Here is a 21365-nt window from a genome sequence, read left to right on the forward strand (position 1 = left end):
TCCATGGATGCAGCAGTGGGTTGGAGGTCAAGACTCTTCGTTCCCCTTCACAAAAGATGAGATTGGGGATTGTTGTCCAGGGATCCTCCTCTATAGCCTATGTTGTCTTTACTGTTTTCTCCTGTTCCTTATCGCCAGCCCCTGATGACTTAGTGAAAAATGGAGGACAGTAGTTGACAACCACGTCATGGGCCAACAACAAAGCTCTATTAAGAGTTCAAGAAAAATTCGATATCCCAATAGTTTATCCCTCCTGACATCAAACAATCTCTCAGCATAACCGGAAGTTCCTCAAAGAAATGAGGGTAGAAAAGTGTTCCCCTCTCTGTGACAAAGCCTCTCCCTCGCTTGGTTAGGAACCCCTGTAGGTCTTTCAGGTACCCGACATTGATGCTCCTAGACTTCCAAGGATTAATACCCCAGAACTCGGCATGGCAAGAGATATGTCGAGATGGGTAGCTACGGAAGACTTCTTCATCTCTTGCGCTGGAGGATCGACCACAGGGAACTATGGGTTTCACCAGCACCATCTCCTAGTTGCCTTCTCGAGTCATCAGTAGACCAGTACTCATTCTTTCGGTTCGAGAGTGGTAGTTCCCTCCGCTTCCTCTACTGCTCAGTTGAGTTCTCGAGCTCGTCTCGGATCTCGCCTCTTGCCTGCTGGTGGACAAATGATGTTGATCATTGTCAAAGCTCAAGCAGATTTGTCTTGATGATGTTGATCATTGTCAGTCACTTGAGGGCACTTTTGCGTGCCACAGAAAAAAGTTGGGTTTCCACTGAAGAGCACACTCTCCCATGTGTTTCCACAAGGCCCACCATGGCTGCGCAAATGTTGGCGACCCCATCTTTTGGGTAACACTTCCCATATATGAGAGAGAGAGCAGGATACAAAGATCACTTAAGTGATTGCTTATGTGACACAGGCCAATCACATGACAGCATTACAGAATGCTGTCAACGGGCTGGGACTATGCAAAAGGCAGCACAGGGTCCCTTCCATAACAAGCCCTAAGGTGGCAAAGCAAGTTATATGTTCCCCCCGATGATTCACTGAATCCCACGTCTGTGTTCGGGGCTTTGAATGAGCACCACGTATACAAGCACATGGGGCTCGTATTCCCGTGTATGTTGACATAACTTTGCATCGGACTCTGGTGTTGTTGCAAAGACTTAAGTACCCTTTATTGCTATTCTTCTCATAAAGTGATGGTTTGAGAAAATGACAAAAATGTCTTTCATTCAAAAAAGAAAAAACAAATAGTTCAAAAAAAGGACAAACATGTCCTCCATCCAGAAAGTCGAGGATGATGTTGACTCTTCAAAGTCTTCTTCTTTTTCTGTTCAAAAAAAGGACAAACATGTTTTCTTCTTCTTTCTCCGTAAAACACTGTAAAACCCTTTCTCTCTCTAGAGAAGAAATCATGTTCATCTCGTTCCGGTGACGGGTGTTCTACGAAATGTAAATCCCCCCTTCTGTAAGGGCAAAAGGCCATGAACACGTTGGGAGGAGCCCTCAGACCCCCCTTCTGTAAGGGTAAAAGCTCTGAATCAGACTCCATAACTCTTCAAGTTGAATGATGCTACCCACACTGGGAGGAGCTCTCAGACCCCCCTTTCTGTAAGGGTAAAAACTCTAAATCAGACTCCACAACTCTTCAACTCCAAGGAACGAGATGAACACCCGTCACCGGAACGACGGCTCCGCTGAGACCTCCTCGCTAGGGAGAAGAAGACGACGTAGTGGAGCTTCTGCTGGCCATCCTCAGCGCGACTGCACCGACTGGGTTGCTGTCGAGGAGGAGGGCGAGAACGGTGACTCTTAGCTTGGGCAATCTTTCTTTTGATGATTGTGGTTGTAATGTATCATTGAAGTTAAAATGGGGAATTAAATGATAATAGAAATTGCTGAAAATTTACAGAAATAAACTAGACTCAATAACGAAGACACCACTTTTTACGGATTTGAAATATGACCTCCGGTTAGGGAGATATGACTCTGACAAGTTGGTCCTAATTTGCGGAAGACACTACAAATCGCTATAGCGATTTGCAGAAGACACTACAAATCGCGGATTTGGAATATAACCTCCGGTTAGAAAGATATGACTCTGACAAGTTGGTCCTAATTTGCGGAAGACACTACAAATCGCTATAGCGATTTGCGGAAGACACTACAAATCGCTATAGCGTTTCACGATTTACGGAAGACACTACAAATGTTACAAATTGCTGTAGGAAAGCTCGATAATACTACAAATCATTGTTGGAAGGCCCAAAAAATTTTTGGTCCGGAGCCGGGGGGAGCCCCCGGACCCCCCTCCTGTAAGGGCAAAAACTCTAAATCAGGCACACAAGTAGAGAGAGAAGGGAGAGAGAGTGAGAGGGTTGGTGTTCATAGCCTTTCTCTCTCTAGAGAAGAAATCAAGGGAAACAAAGAGTTCTTCCTGAAGAAGGCCATGAACATCAACCCTCTCTTGATTTCTTCTCTACAGAGAGAGAGGGTTTTACAGTGTTTTACGAAGAAGGAAGAAGAAGAAGATGACGATGCAGCAATGTAGGATCGTCTGTTGGATGTGCACAGAAGTAGAGAGAGAAGGGAGAGAGAGTGAGAGGGTTGATGTTCATGGCCTTCTTCAAGAAATCAACCCTTTACCTCTCTTGATTTCTTCTCTACAAAGAGAGAGGGTTTTACAGTGTTTTACGAAGAAGGAAGAAGAAGAAGATGCCGATGCAGCAATGTAGGATCGTCTGTTGGATGTGCACAGAAGTAGAGAGAGAAGGGAGAGAGAGTGAGAGGGTTGATGTTCATGGCCTTCTTCAGGAAGATTTGTAGTGTCTTCCGCAAATTGCTATAGCGATTTGTAGTGTCTTCCGCAAATCGCTATAGCGATTCACAAATCGCTATAGCGATTTGTAGTGTCTTCCGCAAATCGCTATAGCGATTTGTAGTGTCTTCCGCAAATTAGAACCAACTTGTTAGAGTCATATCTCCCTAACCGGAGGTCATATTCCAAATCCGCGATTTGTAGTGTCTTTCGCAAATCGCTATAGCGATTTGTAGTGTCTTCCGCAAATTAGGACCAACTTGTCAGAGTCATATCTCCCTAACCGGAGGTCATATTTCAAATCCGTAAAAAGTGGTGTCTTCGTTATTGAGTCTAGTTTATTTCTGTAAATTTTCAGCAATTTCTATTGTCATTTCATTCCCCATTTTAACTTCAACGATACATTACAACCACAATCATCAAAAGAAAGATTGCCCAAGCTAAGAGTCACCGTTCTCGCCCTCCTCCTCGACAGTAACCCAGTCGGTGCAGTCGCGCTGAGGATGGCCAGCAGAAGCTCCACCACGTCGTCTTCTTCTCCCTAGCGAGGAGGTCTCAGCGGAGCCGTCGTTCCGGTGATGGGTGTTCATCTCGTTCCTTGGAGTTGAAGAGTTGTGGAGTCTGATTTAGAGTTTTTACCCTTACAGAAAGGGGGGTCTGAGAGCTCCTCCCAGTGTGGGTAGCATCATTCAACTTGAAGAGTTATGGAGTCTGATTCAGAGCTTTTACCCTTACAGAAGGGGGGTCTGAGGGCTCCTCCCAACGTGTTCATGGCCTTTTGCCCTTACAGAAGGGGGGATTTACATTTCGTAGAACACCCGTCACCGGAATGAGATGAACATGATTTCTTCTCTAGAGAGAGAAAGGGTTTTACAGTGTTTTACGGAGAAAGAAGAAGAAAACATGTTTGTCCTTTTTTTGAACAGAAAAAGAAGAAGACTTTGAAGAGTCAACATCATCCTCGACTTTCTGGATGGAGGACATGTTTGTCCTTTTTTTGAACTATTTGTTTTTTCTTTTTTGAATGAAAGGCATTTTTGTCATTTTCTCAAACCATCACTTTATGAGAAGAATAGCAATAAAGGGTACTTAAGTCTTTGCAACAACACCAGAGTCCGATGCAAAGTTATGTCAACATACACGGGAATACGAGCCCCATGTGCTTGTATACGTGGTGCTCATTCAAAGCCCCGAACACAGACGTGGGATTCAGTGAATCATCGGGGGCGAACATACACAACCCTCCCCTAAGGTGGGGGTATGGTCACAGAAGTCTTCGACGCGTATGACCGCCTTACATTCCACAATGACATGATTACTCTCTCTCTCTCTCTCTCCGTAAAGTGTAGCTTACAACATCCGAAGGGGGAACAGTAGGCAAAATTGCAAAGACACAAAAAAAAAAAACTGCTTGTTTAAGGCTGCCACTAAGACTTATAGAGCTTTTGTCATTTCTTATACCTGGCATCTGCCATACACTGCGTTAGCTCTCTGTGGTTCGAGTAAGAGAAAAGATTTAACTCCCTTTCCAACATATACACGTACAGTTTTATACCGATAATTCCAATAAGCCGTTCAGGATCGATCATGTCCTAGTTTGATTATCGAAAAAGAAAGGTTTTTGTAGTAAAAAATGTAGTTTCTTGATACTGGCTCACTTTTTACCAGAAATTCCTTGTCAAAGTATCACCCTTTTCTGTAATTCATGTTACAATTCTTGGTTAAATAATGACCTCGAACTCCTATTGTAAAGTGTTCTAAAGTTACTACTTATTCGCTAAAATTACATGATTGGCCTTCTTACATCTTATGAGTTTACATCCACCCAGCTTCAGAGGTTTGTAACAAATCTTATCCGCATTTCTGATTTTCTATTGTGTTTACCACATTTGGGGTCAGATCCAAAATAAATATATTTAATCAAAGTATTTAAAGATATTTAGCTCAAGTTAACAAGTTGAGGATAAAGTAGAAGCGTATTTTGGTACTTAGTTAACTCAAATTAGCTAGGTGAGGGTAAAGGTGTGTTAAAACAGGTCTTTATTTGACCATTGTCAGAAAAACCTAGGGTTAGTCAGGAAGTTCAGAAAAATTAGTACCTGAAATAGAATTTCAGATAAAATGTAGGACTATATAAAAAAATGAAGCTAAAAAAATTCTAAGTGGGTTCTTGTGTCTGGTCCCCCAAATACCACCCAGAGTGGTAAACATCAACTCAACCAGCCACCATCTTTTTTTATGAGATAGAATTTTGTAAGAACAGATCTAGTACTCGGGGCTGAGTGGGGATGTCATAGGTTCGAAACCCGCATAGGGCATCCCTTGTCACAAGGTCAAAGCTGGGTGTACTCCTCAATATATAAGCAGGGCAGACCATAAAGGTTTTACCAACTGGAGGCCCGCCAATGTATGGTCGGATATGGAGCCCCCAAAACAAAACGGAAAAGAAGTCCTTGATGATGATTTTGACTCAATTCAATTCATGAATGACGAACAAGGAACTCTGTGAAAGAGTTTGCAAGTGGGCACAACGTACATACTCGATATCCTTTTCATGTATATGAAGCCATTTACTGCAAGGGTACATGTGCAAGCAAGTGTTGAACCACATTATGTTTTGTACCATATATAGAGAATATAAAGAGGAGGAATTAGCCACAGATGCAATCCTCTAATTGCAAGCTCCTGGTCTAAACCCAATCCTTTTATTGGGGATGTCATGCACTACCTGAAACTTTCTCTGCTGCCAGTTGCCTATGATAGCAACATTGCTGACATTGCTGTTGGCAACAAAGGCCAGGCAGACCTGGGATTCTGATTCAGCAGTGAGGATATGGGGAGCATCCAGCACCAAGTTTGTGCCTCCCATGAAATGGAGTGCAACCACAGGGACCTCAATTGTTGTGTAATTGGAGAGGTCATAGCATGTGTCAAAGATACCAGCTGGCTGGGCCAATGGGTATCTGGTCATCATGCTACGAAAAGTAAAACTCAGTGCGCTGTAAGCTGTTAGTGGCAAATGGGTGACCACAGTCCCAGAGTCTATGATGGTCCCTGGGCTTGAAAAGATGGAAGAAGAAACAGGCAGTGGCTGACCACCTACACTCATCCCAGTGAGAGAAAGATAGTAGAAGGGCCGAGCATTGGTCAGCAGTGGGGTGAACTTTACGGAGGCATAAGACAGCTTGGGTCCGAAGGACAAGGATCCGGTTGCACCTGGTGTCGGCAGACAGTAGGAAAATTTGCCCCTGAACTTGTTGGCGGCTTGAGATATGACTGAGAGCTTGCTCTGTCCTAGTCCTAGAATTCCCCCGCTCGTCCCGAACGACCCATGGTTGGCGTGACCACACCCGAAGGTGAATCCAGGGAGTACATCATATGAGGTCAGGGTGAGTGTGTCATGACCCAGGAGCCCAATGGAGAATGATTCGTCCCCGTAACCCACACTGTAGATGCACCGGCCGGAAGCTGTGCAGTTGGTGAGTCCATCAGTCTTCATCACCGCGCACTCGGGTGCAGAGCACGATATGTTTTTGTAGGTGGAAGAGGAAGAGGGCGCGAACCTAGCCCCCTTCTGCTGGTAACATGAGATGGCACAAGGCTCGCACTGGACCCAGGTCAGGTCGCTGCCCGTGTCAAAGACTAGGTTGAAGTCTTTCTTGGGTGTGCCTAGGCCCACACTCACAATGAAGTTTCCACTGTCGCCTTGAGAAGCTGGGAGAACTGTGGTGGCATCAGGGAGCAAGAGGTTCTGTAGTTGCTTACTATGTGATGAAGAAGAAGATATCCTTGAATTGATCCATTCGACCCGAGACTGGTCTTTCTGGAGGATCTCCTTGAAAGCCTGCTTGCTGTTGTGCAACGATCCCGCCTTTGCATGGAAGGGGGAGCAAGGCCCATGCCGATCGACTAGTTTCAAGATCGACTTTCCATGCTCATCACTGTGGAGACCTGCATGTGAACAATGGGTGAGGCACTAGGTTGTTTTTCAAGTCCGCCATCAAATCTAAACGCTCGACTTTGGAGGTGAGAAATACTAAGATCGAATGTGGTATATAGGGGCAGAGGGAATTATCGGTGGAGTGGTGAAATGCATAAAGATAAAAGGGAACACCAATAGTGTAAGCAGTCTGCTAGGCTGGCAGTGACACTGAAAGATGAAAGCTAAGGGACTTGGTGAGTCAATATACTAGGTATTGACATATTAAGCTAACTAGTTTAACAACCAAAATTTATCGTTTCAACTCATGGAATAACATGCTGGTTGAGTCCTTTGTGCCTACCAAACCAAAACTGACCATGCCCTAGCTGATCTGTCTTTGTGGTAGATGGTACCTAGATAAAACCCTTGCTCTAATGACTGATCTCGTACATGTAGACTCGATCACACAAGAACAATGGAAGCAGAGGTAAACTTGTGACTGCATGATCTTAGACTGATTGATGCTGCAATTAAGAGATTCGATACAATCGTCCCAAATTTTCCTCTAACTAGATTGTTGCTTAAAGTGAAATTCTGTGATGCATATGGATATCGTCCGAAATAATATCTTTCTCTATCGCAGTGGTCTGAAAAAAACAATGTTTGTGCCGAATAAAGTAAGTTGGTGTTCAAGAGCAATCTGCAGAAGCAAGAGGATTCACCTTTTCCTGCGTTACATAGGTGTGGCGGTAGGAGCGTGTTGACGACAATAGTCTGAAAGTGCTGGTTCATGTATCTTGCACTGGTGAATGGGAAGGATACAAGGCAGAGGAAGAGGAGGAAGGAGGTAATAGTGAAGGATGAGGCCTTTGCCATCCTAAAGGATTTTTTTAGGCCTACCTTATTTTCACTTCAGATGAGATCTATGCTTGTGAAATCTCATCAAAGGTGCTTATCAATTTATACATATTGGATTCTCATGTTGAAGACCAGAAGAGTATTAGAATCCACTTAAGTCATGTCAATGACTTGCATTCAGATTGGATATTAGACCCTACAATCCATTTAAATGGATCCAGTAAAGCCCCTATCAGATCCAACTCTGAATTAATGGTGAGAATTCCGGTCATGTAAGGACAGTATATACATTAATCCAAGTCTTGGACGCACCTAATGCCAGGGAAAAGATGGCCAGTTTTTTTTGTATTTTTTCTTGTTTAATTTCTAATGCAATACGCGTAACTGATGGGAGCCACAAGTTGTTGATGATAAAGTGAAAACATGTGCACATTTTAACTTTAAAATATCCAGATTATTCGCAAATTACATGCTTTGGTATTACCATTTATACAGTCAATTTACATTAAATAGAGGCAAGAAAATTAACATAGAAGACGACTTTCCAAGAATTTGAAGATGGAATTGGAACAGGACAATTCGATGTGAATGGTAAGCTATGTGACCCAATGTGCACCTAGGCTCATGACAACATCTAGGGTCTGTTTGAAAAGTGATAATCAGAGAGAAGTGATGGCCACTGGAGAGAAATGGCTGATGTGAACCTACATCTAACCTGTTTGAAAAGGTGAAACTGGTAGCATCTAATGTGCCTGTTTCCAAGACTCTATGACCATAATGACCCATTCTTAGATGGGGAGAAACTATTTGCTTTGTTAAGTGGAAGTCCAATTAAAAAAGGAAGGAGGATGGCTTAAAGGAGTCAAGGATGGAGTGAGTATACCCTTTGACCAAGTCGATCATTGGCTTTGATTGTCAAAGTCACTTAAGGTGGGGTATGGCCATAGAAAGTCTTCCACGTTTGGCTTTAGTGCAATCAGCACGATCTTCTTTTTCGGTAAACTTCTTGTCAAAAGCATGTGTGCCACTAGGGATGGCAATGGACCGGGGTGGGGGCAGGGGACAAGGTTTCCACCCCTGCCCCGTCTCAAAATCTGGACCTCCATCCCCGCACAAGTTTGAATTTTTAACCTCCATCCCCGGTCCAAACGGGGGACGAGGCGGAGATGGGGCACTGTTTCCTCTTGGTCCATTGCCATCCCTTAAAAGGATTGGAGATAGGATGGAACGGGATGGGGCACGGCAAGGTGGGGGAAAGCGTACATCCATCCCTACCTCCATCCCTCGCATGGGTTTTGATTTTAACCTTCATCTCCACCCCCGATCCAAACGGGGCAAGGCAGGGCGAAGCCCCATTTCCCCCTGTTCCACTGCCATCCCTATGTGCTACTAAACATGTAAATTGAAACATGCAAAATAGCACAAAATGGATTTTCTGGCACTTTTCTTCTTCAGTCGACTTATCAATTAGTGAAGATTCTATATTGTTTAATACATATAGAGTCTTGTCATGTGTCAATAGATATTTCATTTTCCTTCTCCACATTCTAAAATTCATCCCATTTAATTTTTTGATTTTGGGTAACTCGGCCATGATAATTCGATTTGCCATATTCTTAATTATAAAGAAATATTAGAATTAATAAAGTTTTTCAATTAATAGTCATAAATATAACTAATTTTGATCATTTTAAACTAGTTTAGCATGCAATATGATATTTAAGTATGCAAAAAACTCACAAAAAATCTTAAATTTATGCAGTATTTGATAAAGATAAGTAGCAGATGGTTTTCTAAAAAACTAGAACCACTTTTTTGTAATTTTAGAAAGTAATGTGAGAGGTTTTGTGTAAACAAAAATCACAGAAACTTGTTTTTGCAACTTTCTGAGTTAATCAGAAAGTTCAGATACTTTTCTGCAATATCAAAAAAGTTCAGAGACCATGTTCTGCAAAACTCAATAAAATAGAACACTTTTTAAATTTTTTGAGTTAGTCAGAAGAGACAAAAAAAATTCTGTAATTTTCAAAAAGTTAAGACCCTCTCTAAGTAAAAATAAAGATAGAAAGACTTCAAAAGAAAATTTGAGTTAAACAGAAAATAAAGAAGACACTTTTCTACAATATCAAAAAAGTCGGTATGCTTCCAACCCCCCTCCCCCCACCCCACCCCCTTTTTTTTTAATTTCACAAAATTCCAGGTCTACACTATTTTTTTAAGGGTTATACGATAAAAATGAAAAGGGGGAAAACCCATTTAGGGTTCTCATATTTCATTTTATCGTATTCTGATGGAGAAGAATAATCGCCGCCAGAGAGGCATCGGGCAACACCAGTTTTTCCGGTAAGGGACCTTTCGACGAACTCCTTCGAATTGTCTGATGACACGCACACCTTCTTCTTTCTTCATTTCTGTTTTTTTTTTATCTTTGTAGACAGTACAAGGGTGACGTTGGTCGTCGGTCCGATGACTACACATGACACTCGACGACACTCGACTATCAGCTGGGGACAGATCTATGCACGGGACTGAGTGACCGGCCATCATCGCACCACCTCTAAAGGCCTTCATCAGTGAGGGTTTGATGGCTGAAAAACTAACCGATATCTGCCATTGCAGGCAGCCTGTCTTGTGACACCTCTTGTCATCAGCGACCCTAAAAAATCGCAGTGACCAATCTGGCCTTCGACAGTAAGGTGAGCAATTTTTTTTTATGTATTCAGCCAACGCCTCTTCGGACGTCTTCCACCTGGTTTGAGCCCCTCAGAATAGAGAGAGAGGAAAGAGGGAACCAAACCCTCTTCCTCTTCTCTTTTTTCTTTTTAAAAACAAAAACTCGAAGAAGGATAAACCCTCTTCTTGTTTTTTTTTTTCGACACTACGACCATCGACAACTTAGGTGGTCCGGCACACAGAGAGCAATTCAGAAAGTTTGAGCCACCACCGGTGGTGGGTTCCCTTTTTCTTTTCAAAAAAAAAAAAAACTCAAAGAGGGCCAAACCCTCTTCTAATTTTTTTTCTCTATGCAAATAGGGAACTTGCTTGGTTTGTCGGTTTATCTAAATCAGAAAAGTAAAGACTGACCTCTCATTTTATTTTTGATTTTTTTTTATTTGTGCAGTTTTTATTGGCAACGAGTCACTATCGTTTACCAGAGTTTAATTTCTGTGTCAATGCACCCGCACGCACAGGGGACTTTCGATGATACCATCAGATATTTATCGAACCTACTCTGATACTATTGTAGGGATTCACTCTATAGATGACCGGTTTTGCAACAGGATGAAGACTTCGTAGTTATGCTCGAAATCGCTAGGGAGTCCGAACTCTCAACTCACTTACAAATCAAAATGTTTTTTCACTGTAACCGTGAATGCCTGTATGACTTCTCATATTTTTCATACATTGTTAATCATATCTTTTTAATGCATTTTATACTTAGTGAAGAGTTTTAGTTTGGGGAGATAACCCTTAGAGAAAATCCCTTAATATTTCAAGAGACGCACTCTTGCATTTGAATATTGTGATTGTTTGAAAGCCCCCAACAGTCACCTTATGGCCACATAACCTTACATCTATTATGTTGGGCGAGTCATATTCTAGAGATCTGCGTTTTGAATTTGAATCATCGTCTAAGGTGTGTGGGGTATGCCAATCATGCACTAGACAGATATCCAAAATGTCAATCTAAGGATCCCCAACCTAAGGTTAGAGAAGGAGGTTGGCAGCCTGCTCAAAAGGAGAAAAGTCACTAAAATTTGGGTTCTCAAGATTACTCAAAAGGCAAGTAGCTATCTCTTTAATATTCTCTCTCAAGATGGCGGGTAGTAGATGAAGTTTATGATACTGACAGGATTAATGTGTTTGACCCTTAAAAAATCGCTGAACAGGAGGAAGGAGATGTAGATAATTTATATTTTGAGGGGGCAGGTTATATGCCCCCCTCCCCCAACACGCATTGTAGCTACAGTGCATGTTCGGGGTCCTGACTGACCGTGTGGTGCTCAGTTGGACGGTGCTCCGTCGGGTGTACGGGACCCGCTGTATACTGCAGGTCCCGTACACCTGACTGAGCACCGCGCAATGCTCAGTTGGGACCCCGAACAAGCACTGTCGCTACAGTGCGTGTTCGGGGGAGAAGACTCAACACCCTCTCCTATTTTGATGTTAAACTGGTTATTCAACAAATCATTAAGGATATCCCTTTGGCTCCGCAATTGGTGTGTGAGGTTCATATTGATGGTCCAATTCAGCCAATTTCTAACGTAGTTTTCATATTTGAACCTGAATATCTGCATTGGTGGATGGGACATATACTGACGTGAATGTGACGCATACGAAGGAGATGAACAATCCAGTTCAGCCAGCGTCAGCTGATGGTGATTTACAACTTGCGTCTCAGAGAAGGTGCTTCCTGCAATGAGTAGGGAAGGGCATTCCAAATCTGATTCTGAAAGGAAGCCTGGTAAACCTGGTTGGGTAAGTAATAATACCCTAAGTTCTCGAGGCTGAGGTGCTCCAAAAAAATCTGGGTCGTAATAAAGATTCTTTCTTGGAATCTTTGCGGCCTTGCAAAACCATCCGCTTACAGGGATCTTCAATTTTTCATTCGTTCGTACCGTCCTGAGATGATGTTTATAATTGAACCTACGATTTTCTTTCATCATTTTGAGAAGTTGAAGTTCATGTATCATTTTTTTTTTTTACGGTTCATGATGCTTTATCTATCCATGATAGAATGTATATCATGTGTTTGTGAGATCCATCCCGGTAGAGTGTTAGGATATTTATATTAATGACGGATTTATTTGGTGTTCGGTGTTTAAGAAGTCGAGCAATAAGAGATTTATTTGGATGCATTAGAAAAATCCGGTTTGCCTAAGAATATTATGTGCTTGTTCGATTTTAATGACTTTATTGCAGGGGAAGGGATTTTCGAAATTGGTGATCCCCAGGCCAGATTTACGTGGTCTAATAACCAACAAGGTCTGCCTGATTTTCAATGCAGGCTTGACAGTTGTTTTGTCAATTATTAATGCTTCGATGATGTGACCATGGGTGGCACATTAAAAGTTTCCCTATATCAGTTGCAGATCATAGTTGTTCGATTCGAAAGTGGTGATTAGACAAAAAAAAGTGCCCTTCTTTCAAATTCTTTTCTTGGACTATGAATTTAATTGCCTATTGTTGGAATTCTCCTAAGATGGCTTCCAGGGGCTGTTTTATAAAAAAAAATGTTGGCACATCATGGGAAATGATATAACTGTGGCTATGAGAATTTTTTTCAGAAAAGGAAAAATTATTAATAATGTCAATTCTACTTTTGTCTCTCTTATTTCTAAAGTTTCTGTCAGCTCAAGGATTTTGGACTAATATCCCTTTGCAATTTTATTATAAAATTATTTTGAAGGTGATGGTTAACGGGATGAGAGATATTTTGTCTTGAGTGATTTTGAGGAATCAAGGAGTGTTCCTTAAGGGGAAATATATGAGCGAGTTTATTGCTTGCCCATGAAATCATTGACATTATCTTCAAGAAGAAAATCCCAGCATTATGTCTTAAAATGGATTTATCTAAATCCTATGATAGGGTGTCCTGGGTATTCTTGGAGAGTTTCCTCTTACATTTTGGCTTTAATTCTTGGTGGGTGCAATTTAATTATGTCGTGCGTGAAGACAACCTCTTTTCTTGTTATTATGCCTGGTAGTTCCGGTAAGAAATTCTTTATTGTTAGGAAAGTTTTAAAATATTAAAATCTTGATGATGTTGTTTACTACCAAAAGTGTTTTGAAAAAGTTTAGTCCCATATCTAAGAGAAAAAAAGTTTTCAAAAGGTTTAAATAGAGAGTTTGTTATCTATTCTCTACTTTGGTAAGCCTTGAGTCTTTAAGTAGATTGCGGATGTTGCTGCGTACGCGCAATGTGGCATTTTGATGGCGCACTTCGTACGCTCGCAACGGCGGGATGTGTAAATGTTCGTTTTGGATTTTCGGTTTTGAGATATCTGACCGTTTGAAAGGTTTTAATAGCATTTATATTGAGTTTATGGCGCTTTGTGACTGTTGGACGGTTTTGAAGGCCTTTGATTGACAGTCAAAAGTGGGTGACCGTTCAAAGACTTTTTCATCCTATTTTAAAACCGTCTAGATTATGACCATTAATCTCATTTATCTCAAAACGTTTTGGCCTTTCCCACAAGTCTATAAATCTCTTCCTTTTTCGTCTTTTGAATCATCGAAATTTCTGACTCTCCAGTTTTCTCCATTCTTTCTTCCCAGTTTTGGCTTGCAGAGTTCATGTGTAGGAGAGGTGATCTGTTCTTGTGAAGCAGTGACTCTCTTGAGGTTCAAGCCTACTTGTATCCTGGAAACTCAGTTGTAATAAAACCCTTTTTTGCATCTTCAAAATTTTCGGAGTGGAACGATTGAAGTTTTAAAGATAGCAATCTTAAGATTGTGCCTCTAGGCTTGAGATCTCCTTTCTCAAATTCTTTTTCTTACAAGGTTGGAATAACATCTATTTCAAGAGGTATTGGGCAAGGAGACCCTATCTCCTCGTACCTCTTCCTTATTGTTATAGAGTGGCTCTCCAAGAGGCTGAATTGGAGCATGGAGCATAATCAACTGGAAACTATCTGATTTCTCTTTACCGGTGTACAAGTTTCTGACTTGTTCTGTGCGGATGATGTGTTTTTTTTTTCACTAAGCCGGATGCAAGCCAGGTATTTATCTTAGAAAAGTTGAAGAGGTTAACGCTGCTTGCTTGGCTAAAATTGGCACTCGATATTTATTTTGGAGAATCTTGCTGGGCCGATTTTATGAGAGATAAATGCCTCAAAAACAGAAGTTTTTGGGGGTTCTAATCCAAAAACGGGCTTGAGGGCTTGAAAAGGTATCTTATGGGGCTGAAAACAAATCGAAATGTAAAGTGTGGAACGGGCTATCTACTCGTTTCTGGTCGGACCCGTGGTGTGGTCCATCTTTCGTCTCTCTTATTTATGAAGAGACGGGCCGGCTTAGAAATGTGAAGAAGATGTGTGTTAGTGAGGGATTGCAGCTGCTGGGTGGTCACACTCGCGCACCTTTCCCAGCGATGCAGCAGCTTTCTTCCTTTCAGACGTCAATGGGTGATCACGTCTTATGGTGGAAGGGAACCAGAAGCGCTGTAGAGCTCACCAGACGTTGTCTATGGGATGCTATTCCGAGGGGTTCCAACCGTTGTGAATGGTCCTACCTACCTGGTTTGGATTAAAAATGCCCCCCCCCCCCCAAGAGCCTCTTGGTTAGTGTTCCTAGCCTATCATAACAGACTTTTAACCCAAGACAGATTGAAGGGATTCGGTATCTCTATTGAATCCGTGCCCTTTATGTTGCAAACATGAGGAATCTCATGACCACCTTTTTTTCTCTTGCAACGTTTCTTAGAATATCTAGAAATATGTATGCTAGTTGTTTGGAAAAAGTAGGATTCAAAATACAAGTTATATTGCTGAATTGAAACGGTGGATGTCCATCAATTTCGATATGCCTTGGGTTAGGGCGTGTTGGAACATGGACTTTCAAATTATTTGCTGGCACGTATGGAAATTGTGTAACACAACCTACCATGAAGGGGAGCTTAAAGTGAGGCGGGTTATATCTAAGATTATATGGAGTGCATGCACATATTTTTTTACTTCCTATGACTGGGCTGATGAATTCAGCAATCAGGTTCATCTATTCACCAAATGTGGCATAATTTCTAGTAATCTTTGGATGGATGATGACTGGTCTTGTAGTACCGTTCGCTTCTGCGTCTTTTAGTGAATATGATCTCCTCACATATGCAGTTTATTCTCGTGACAAGATATGTTTTGATTGGTGGTCTAAAGAGGACGCGATCATTTAGCCGAAATTCAGCCTTGCCGTGTAGTGATGATCTCTCTAATGTTCATAGATGGTGCAAATTACGAACCTTACGTAACCAAAACCAAATTAGCAAAACAATGAGGATGAAATCTATAAAAAGTCTCTATAAGATAGATTTACAGTTGATCCATTCTGATGATAGCTTTGGCGGTGATTTTGACTCAATTGGACCCCTTCATGACCTATAAAGTGACTGCTACATGAAGAATTTTCAAGTGGGCACATCTATCCAGTAGAAACATAGACACTTGATGTCCATTTATTGCAGAATTGCATTATTAATTTATCCCATCCATTGACAAAATACAGTAAGAAGGAATGAGCCGCAGATGCAACTCTTCAATTGCAAACTCCTGGTTTGAACCCAATCCTGGAATTGGGTATGTCATGCACTATCAGAGTCTTTCTTTGCTGCCTGTTGCCTATGATGGCCACACTGTTGTCATTGTTGGTGACAGCAAAGGCCAAGCAGACCTGGGATGATGATGGAGCGAAGAAGATGCTGATAAAATCCAAGACCAGGTCTGTGCCTCCCTGAAAATGGAAAGAAACCAGAGGATACTCAAATGTTGTGTAATTGGAGAGGTCATAGCAGGTGTCCAAGATACTGAATGGCTGTGACATTGGATATTTGGTCATCTTGCTACGGAAAGCAGAACTTAGTGCACTGTAAGCAGTTGATGGGAGACGGGTGATCACAGTCCCAGAGTCTATGATGGTCCCTGGGCTTGCAAATACAGAAGAAGAAACAGGCAGTAGCTGCCCACCAACACTCATCCCAGTGACAGAAAGATGGTAGTAGGGATTAGCATTGGGTAGCAATGGTGTGAACTGAGCGGAGGCGTAAGAGGGGTCTGGTCCGAAGGACAAGGAACCGGGTGCACTTGATGTCGGCAGACAGTAGGCAAATATGCCGCCATAGTTGTTGGCGGTTTGAGATATGACCGAAAACTTGCTCCGTCCTAGTCCGAGTAATCCCCCGGTCATCCCGAACAACCCCTTGTTGTTGTGACCACACCCAAAGGTGAACCCGGAGAATACGTCGTTGGCAGTCAGGGTCAATGTGTCTTTACTGAGGAGCCCAACAGAGAAAGAATTGTCTCCATATCCCATGCCGTAAAGGCACCCGGAAGTCGAGCATCCATTCAACCCAGTCTCGGCCTTGACATCCGCACATTCGGGTGCGGAGCATGATATGTTGTTGTAAGTGGAAGAGGCAGAGGGGCCGAACCTAGGTCCTTGCTGTGGGTAGCATGAGACCGCGCAGGGTTCACACTGGACCCAGGTGAGACCGCTTCCCGTGTCAAAGATTAGGTTGAAGTCTTTCTTGGGCGTGCCTAGGCCCACACTCACAACGAAGTTTGCACTGCCTAGTGAGTTGCCTGGGTAAGCAGGGAGCTCTGTTATGGCGTCAGTGACCAAGATGTCCTGTAGTTGTTTATTAAGGGATGATAATGAAGATGATGTTCTGGAATTGATCCAGTCAACTCGGGACTGGTCTTGCTGGAGGATCTCCCTGAAAGCCTGCTCGACGCCGTGCGTCGTCGATCCGGCCTTTGCATGGAAGGGGGAGCAGGGCCCATGCCGATCCACTAGTTTGAGGACCGGCCTTCCATGCTCACCATTGTGGAGACCTGCATGTGAAGAGTGAGTCAGGCAGTGTATTCATGTTTAGATATAAAGTGTTTATAGGTCTCATTTCTAGTCTCAAGGCTCACCATTGGAGGTGCAAAATACTTAGCTGGAGATTTCTACGGGCAAAGGGAATTGACAATGGAAGGGTGAAATGCATAGAAATCAGAAAGAGCATCAACAGTGAAAACACTTTGCTGACACTGAGAGGCGAAAGCTAGGGACCCATTTAATCAAGATGCTGGATGCAGACTCGATAAGCTTACTAGCTGATCTCTCTTCTCTCAGGAATAATAATGTATACATAGACTCAATCACAGTGGGAGCTCAGCTAAACTTGTGACTGCGTGGTTTTAAACTAATTGATACTGCTATTAAGAGATTTAATACAATAATCTCAACTTTCTGCCAATTAGATCATTGGCTAAAGTGAAATTCTAGAACGTGTCGAGGTGTCCTATTAGCAAGGCAATCTGGTCCGACTCGTTGGATTCTGATATTATTACTCAATTCGAGTGGATATGCAGAATCTCTCCCATTACCCACAGTAGGTTCTTAAAAATTCACAGTTTCTATTGAATAAAGTATAACGAATCTCAGAGTTCATGTGCAGACAGAAGCAATATTGTCAGTGACATATACATAACGTATCGCCAGAAAATCGATACGATACTGATCTAAATTGGCTATTTTTAAATAAATATAAAAAATAACTTAAAAGTAAATTTTAAAATATTTTTTTAATGATTTTAACATGTGTCACGTTCTGATTGACACGTAATATTTTTTAAAATTATTTTTTGGACGATTCTGAACGAATCACTTAAGAATCGGTAGCCGATTCACCTGAATCGTTGGCCAAACGATACAGGTCCGATTCCGATACTCACAACATTGAAGGTGGAAAAGGATTTACCTTTTTCTGTGTTACATACGCGTGGCGGTAGCAGCGTGTCGACCGCAACAGTCTGAAAGTGCTGGTTTATGTGTCTTGCACTGGTGAATGGAGAGGACACAAGAAAGAAGAAGAAGAGAAGGAAGAAGGTTAGAGTAAAGGGTGAGGCATTTGCCATCCTCAAGGATTCAGATGAGAGCCAGGATTGTGAAATCTCACCCAGGATACTCATCATTTTATTCACATTGCTTGCTCATGTTTAGAACCAGAAGAATGCAAGATTCGCTATAAGTCATGTCAATGATATGGATTGGGACCAGATATCAAAGAAACATAAACCATTTAATTGGATTCAGAGAACTCCTTGTGGATTCAATATAATTAATGGTCACGTTTTGAGATGGGGTTTTCAAATTGCGCCAAAATCTGGACCCAGAAAGTCATGTAGGTTCAGTACCTACATCCATCAAGTTGGACCCACCTACGTTCCCGGACAAGGTCAGATTCTTTCTCTCTTTGTTTTTTTGTTAGGCAATACGCGTAATTGAAGGGAGCTACAAGTAACTGACCACAAGTGTGACAAATGTGCTTCCTTTAATTTAGTTTCTTACTCTTTGCTTTTTTTCTTTTCCTTTAATAATTGAGTTTGGGCGGGTCCGCTGGTGAGGCGATTTGTGGATGTCATCAACCTAAAGGCTACGCCAACCTACACTTCAACAGAGAGAAGAAAACAGAGAAGACGACTTTCCTTGACTTTGAAGATGGAACCAGACAATTCAATATGGACGGTTGTCTAATATTGACGAGTGAGCTTAGCTATGGACCTGATATGTGCTTCCAAGGCTCAAAAACTCTATCAATCTTTAATGTTTGTAGAGAGATGAGGTCTGGAGTACATATATATGGACGGTTGTCTAGTTTTCATCCAATGTACATATATCTAGGGGTGTCAAGGGGTCGGGTTTGGTTCGGACCCAGGTGGAACCAGACTTAGACCAGATTTTTGGGTATGGTATTGGGTCCAGACCAGGGTTTAATTGGATTTACTATAAAAGAAACCATACCCGGACCCGATAAGAACTACATGAACCAGACCTGGACCATACCGATAAAATAATATTTTTTATCTTTTTTACATTGAAATTTTGCGGGACTTAATCGGAAATCGGGTTGGGCCCGGGTCTGGTATACAATTTCACAAACTATACCGGGGTCCATGTATTGATCTTAATTGGGTCTTCTTATTTGCCACCATACCCAGACCCTATAGGGTTTGGTTCGGGTTGGATCAGGTCCCGGTAAACCTGACCCATTGAGACCGCTACATATATCCAATGCCCCGATATATATATATATATATATATATATATGAGTAATGGGTTCCATAGGTGCTCATTTTCGTAAGGTCTCATTAGTCCTATTCAGATATCATAGTTTTACGTATTTTTCCTCACGTCTAACACCGTAGATGTGATCTATGGGTTTTGTTTAATGAGAACCAGCTTTTGGATTGCCGGAATTTGACCTGTATATAGTTTTTTCCAGTGATCCAAAATCAATGGCTATGAAGGTACTAGTTTTTTCTTGGCGGATAAAAATATATTTTTTGGTTGAAAAATCATTATCCAAGAGTCGACTCTCACTAAATCAAGCATGCTGAACACATCTAACGATTCAGATCTATCATAAAACACTTAGAACCTATGAGGCAGAACGAGAAACAGGGCCTAATATGTTCATCTCTCTCTCTCTCTCTCTCTCTCTCTCTATATATATATATATATATATATCTATATATATATATATATATATATATGTGTGTGTGTGTGTGTGTGTGTGTGTGTGTGTGTTTCTATTGAAGGTACAAAACTATTGGGTATAAATCACCATGTTTTAGGATGTGATTTACAAGGTTTATTTAGTAGAAGTTGAGTTTATGAATCATGTGATTGTGATATGTAAGCAGGCAATTCAAGAGCTTGGCACACAATGCTAACAATCATATATTTAGATCTAACTAACACGGTCCAAGGTTTGATCCTTATCAAACAAGCCATGCTCAACACATCTATTGGTCAGATTGAGTCGATTTCCTATGTTCTAACACGGGTTTTGCAAAAATATGATTTCTATATTTTATTTAGTTAAAACCATGCATTAGGTTAGAGATTGTTTTTGTTTATACATATTTATAATGTAATCTAAAAGCCAATGGTTCATATGGTACCCAAAATTTACAATAAATATATTTTATTATGCAAATAATTCTATATTTCTACTAAATATGCAATGATAAACAAAGGCATAGCTACTTGCCTCCCGAAACATTTTTTTTTTTAAGTCCAGTCCTAGCCCAACCCTGATTCCATATGAAATAGATTTTTATCCATTTTTGTAGCCCAGCCCAGCCCTGACTGCACAAATAGTTTGATTTGTCCATATGAAATAGATTTTTATTAATAATTGTAGCCATTTTTTATTTTATCTCAATTTTTTTTTTTTGCATTGTACGAATTTCATCAAGACTTTTGCATTGGTGATTGCAAAATTCCTAAAATGTTTGTGAAATTCCTTTTCAAATTTACAAATTTGAAGATTTTTGTACAAGCATGGTAAAAAAGGAAAGTTAAGGTTTCATATTGTAGTCTCCAATCAATGAAAAATTATGGCCATTTTCCCAAAGCCAAGCATCAATAGTGAGAAGATTGGCAAAAATTCATTATGGTATGGGTGGGATAAGAAATCAAAAGTTCGCAAGTTCATGAGTACTGCAGTTGATCATCTGAAATATTGTTCTCATCATAGAGAACGTGAACAATAATGATGTAGAATCAATGCTTTGCCTTAATAAATTGTGACAACCAGATAGATGTGTTGAACGATGATGATATATAATTGATGGTATATTGTATTTTCTTTTCATCAACACAGAGTTGATGTATCTCACAGTTTGTATTCAATTATATGGTATGGGTGGGATAGAAAAAAATAAGAGAACAACACAGAGTATAGAATCAATGATGATATATTATATTTTCTCTCTATTAAAGATGCAGTGAAATTCAACATTCTTAAGGCCCAAGAGATGGAGGTACCTTTATATATAATTTGTTTTCTTCCCATCAAAGATGCAGTGAAAAGTAGCATTCTTGTAAAAGAATAGAATGAATGCAATGTATGAGTGACTTCATTTTGAAAAAGAATAAAATGAATGTAATGTATTACTATCCATTCATTTTATGAAAGAATGTCATGAATGCAATGTATGAGCGACTTCATTTTGTGAAAGAATGAAATGAATGCAATGCATATGCGACTTCAT

At 41.1% G+C, this 21365-nt stretch overlaps 1 protein-coding gene and 1 pseudogene across 1 annotated transcript; both read right to left on the reverse strand.

The window, feature by feature from the left end:
* Positions 1 to 5499: 5499 nt before the first annotated feature.
* LOC149831410 (aspartyl protease family protein At5g10770 pseudogene) lies at positions 5500 to 7626 on the reverse strand (annotated as a pseudogene).
* Positions 7627 to 15773: 8147 nt separating this feature from the next.
* LOC149831411 (aspartyl protease family protein At5g10770-like) lies at positions 15774 to 18314 on the reverse strand. Its single transcript, XM_090012056.1, has 2 exons — positions 18065 to 18314; positions 15774 to 17150 (listed from the first exon to the last, which is right to left on the reverse strand). The coding sequence occupies exons 1-2, from the start codon at positions 18276 to 18278 to the stop codon at positions 15856 to 15858; spliced, it is 1509 nt and encodes a 502-aa protein (XP_089868182.1). The 5' UTR covers positions 18279 to 18314; the 3' UTR covers positions 15774 to 15855.
* Between the last annotated feature and the right edge of the window lie 3051 nt (positions 18315 to 21365).

The sequence above is a fragment of the Nuphar pumila genome, chromosome 7 (assembly GCF_984573655.1).
Source record: "Nuphar pumila chromosome 7, dmNupPumi1.hap1.1, whole genome shotgun sequence".
NCBI classification, from domain to species: Eukaryota; Viridiplantae; Streptophyta; class Magnoliopsida; order Nymphaeales; family Nymphaeaceae; genus Nuphar; species Nuphar pumila.

Bases quoted from the DNA above. Each gene is read 5' to 3' on its own strand.
- LOC149831411 (XM_090012056.1), bottom strand. From the start codon at position 18,278: ATGATGAGTATCCTGGGTGAGATTTCACAATCCTGGCTCTCATCTGAA. The intron at 17,151-18,064 runs GTAAATCCTTTT...CTTCACATGCAG, and splicing joins CGTATGTAACACAGAAAAAG to GTCTCCACAATGGTGAGCAT.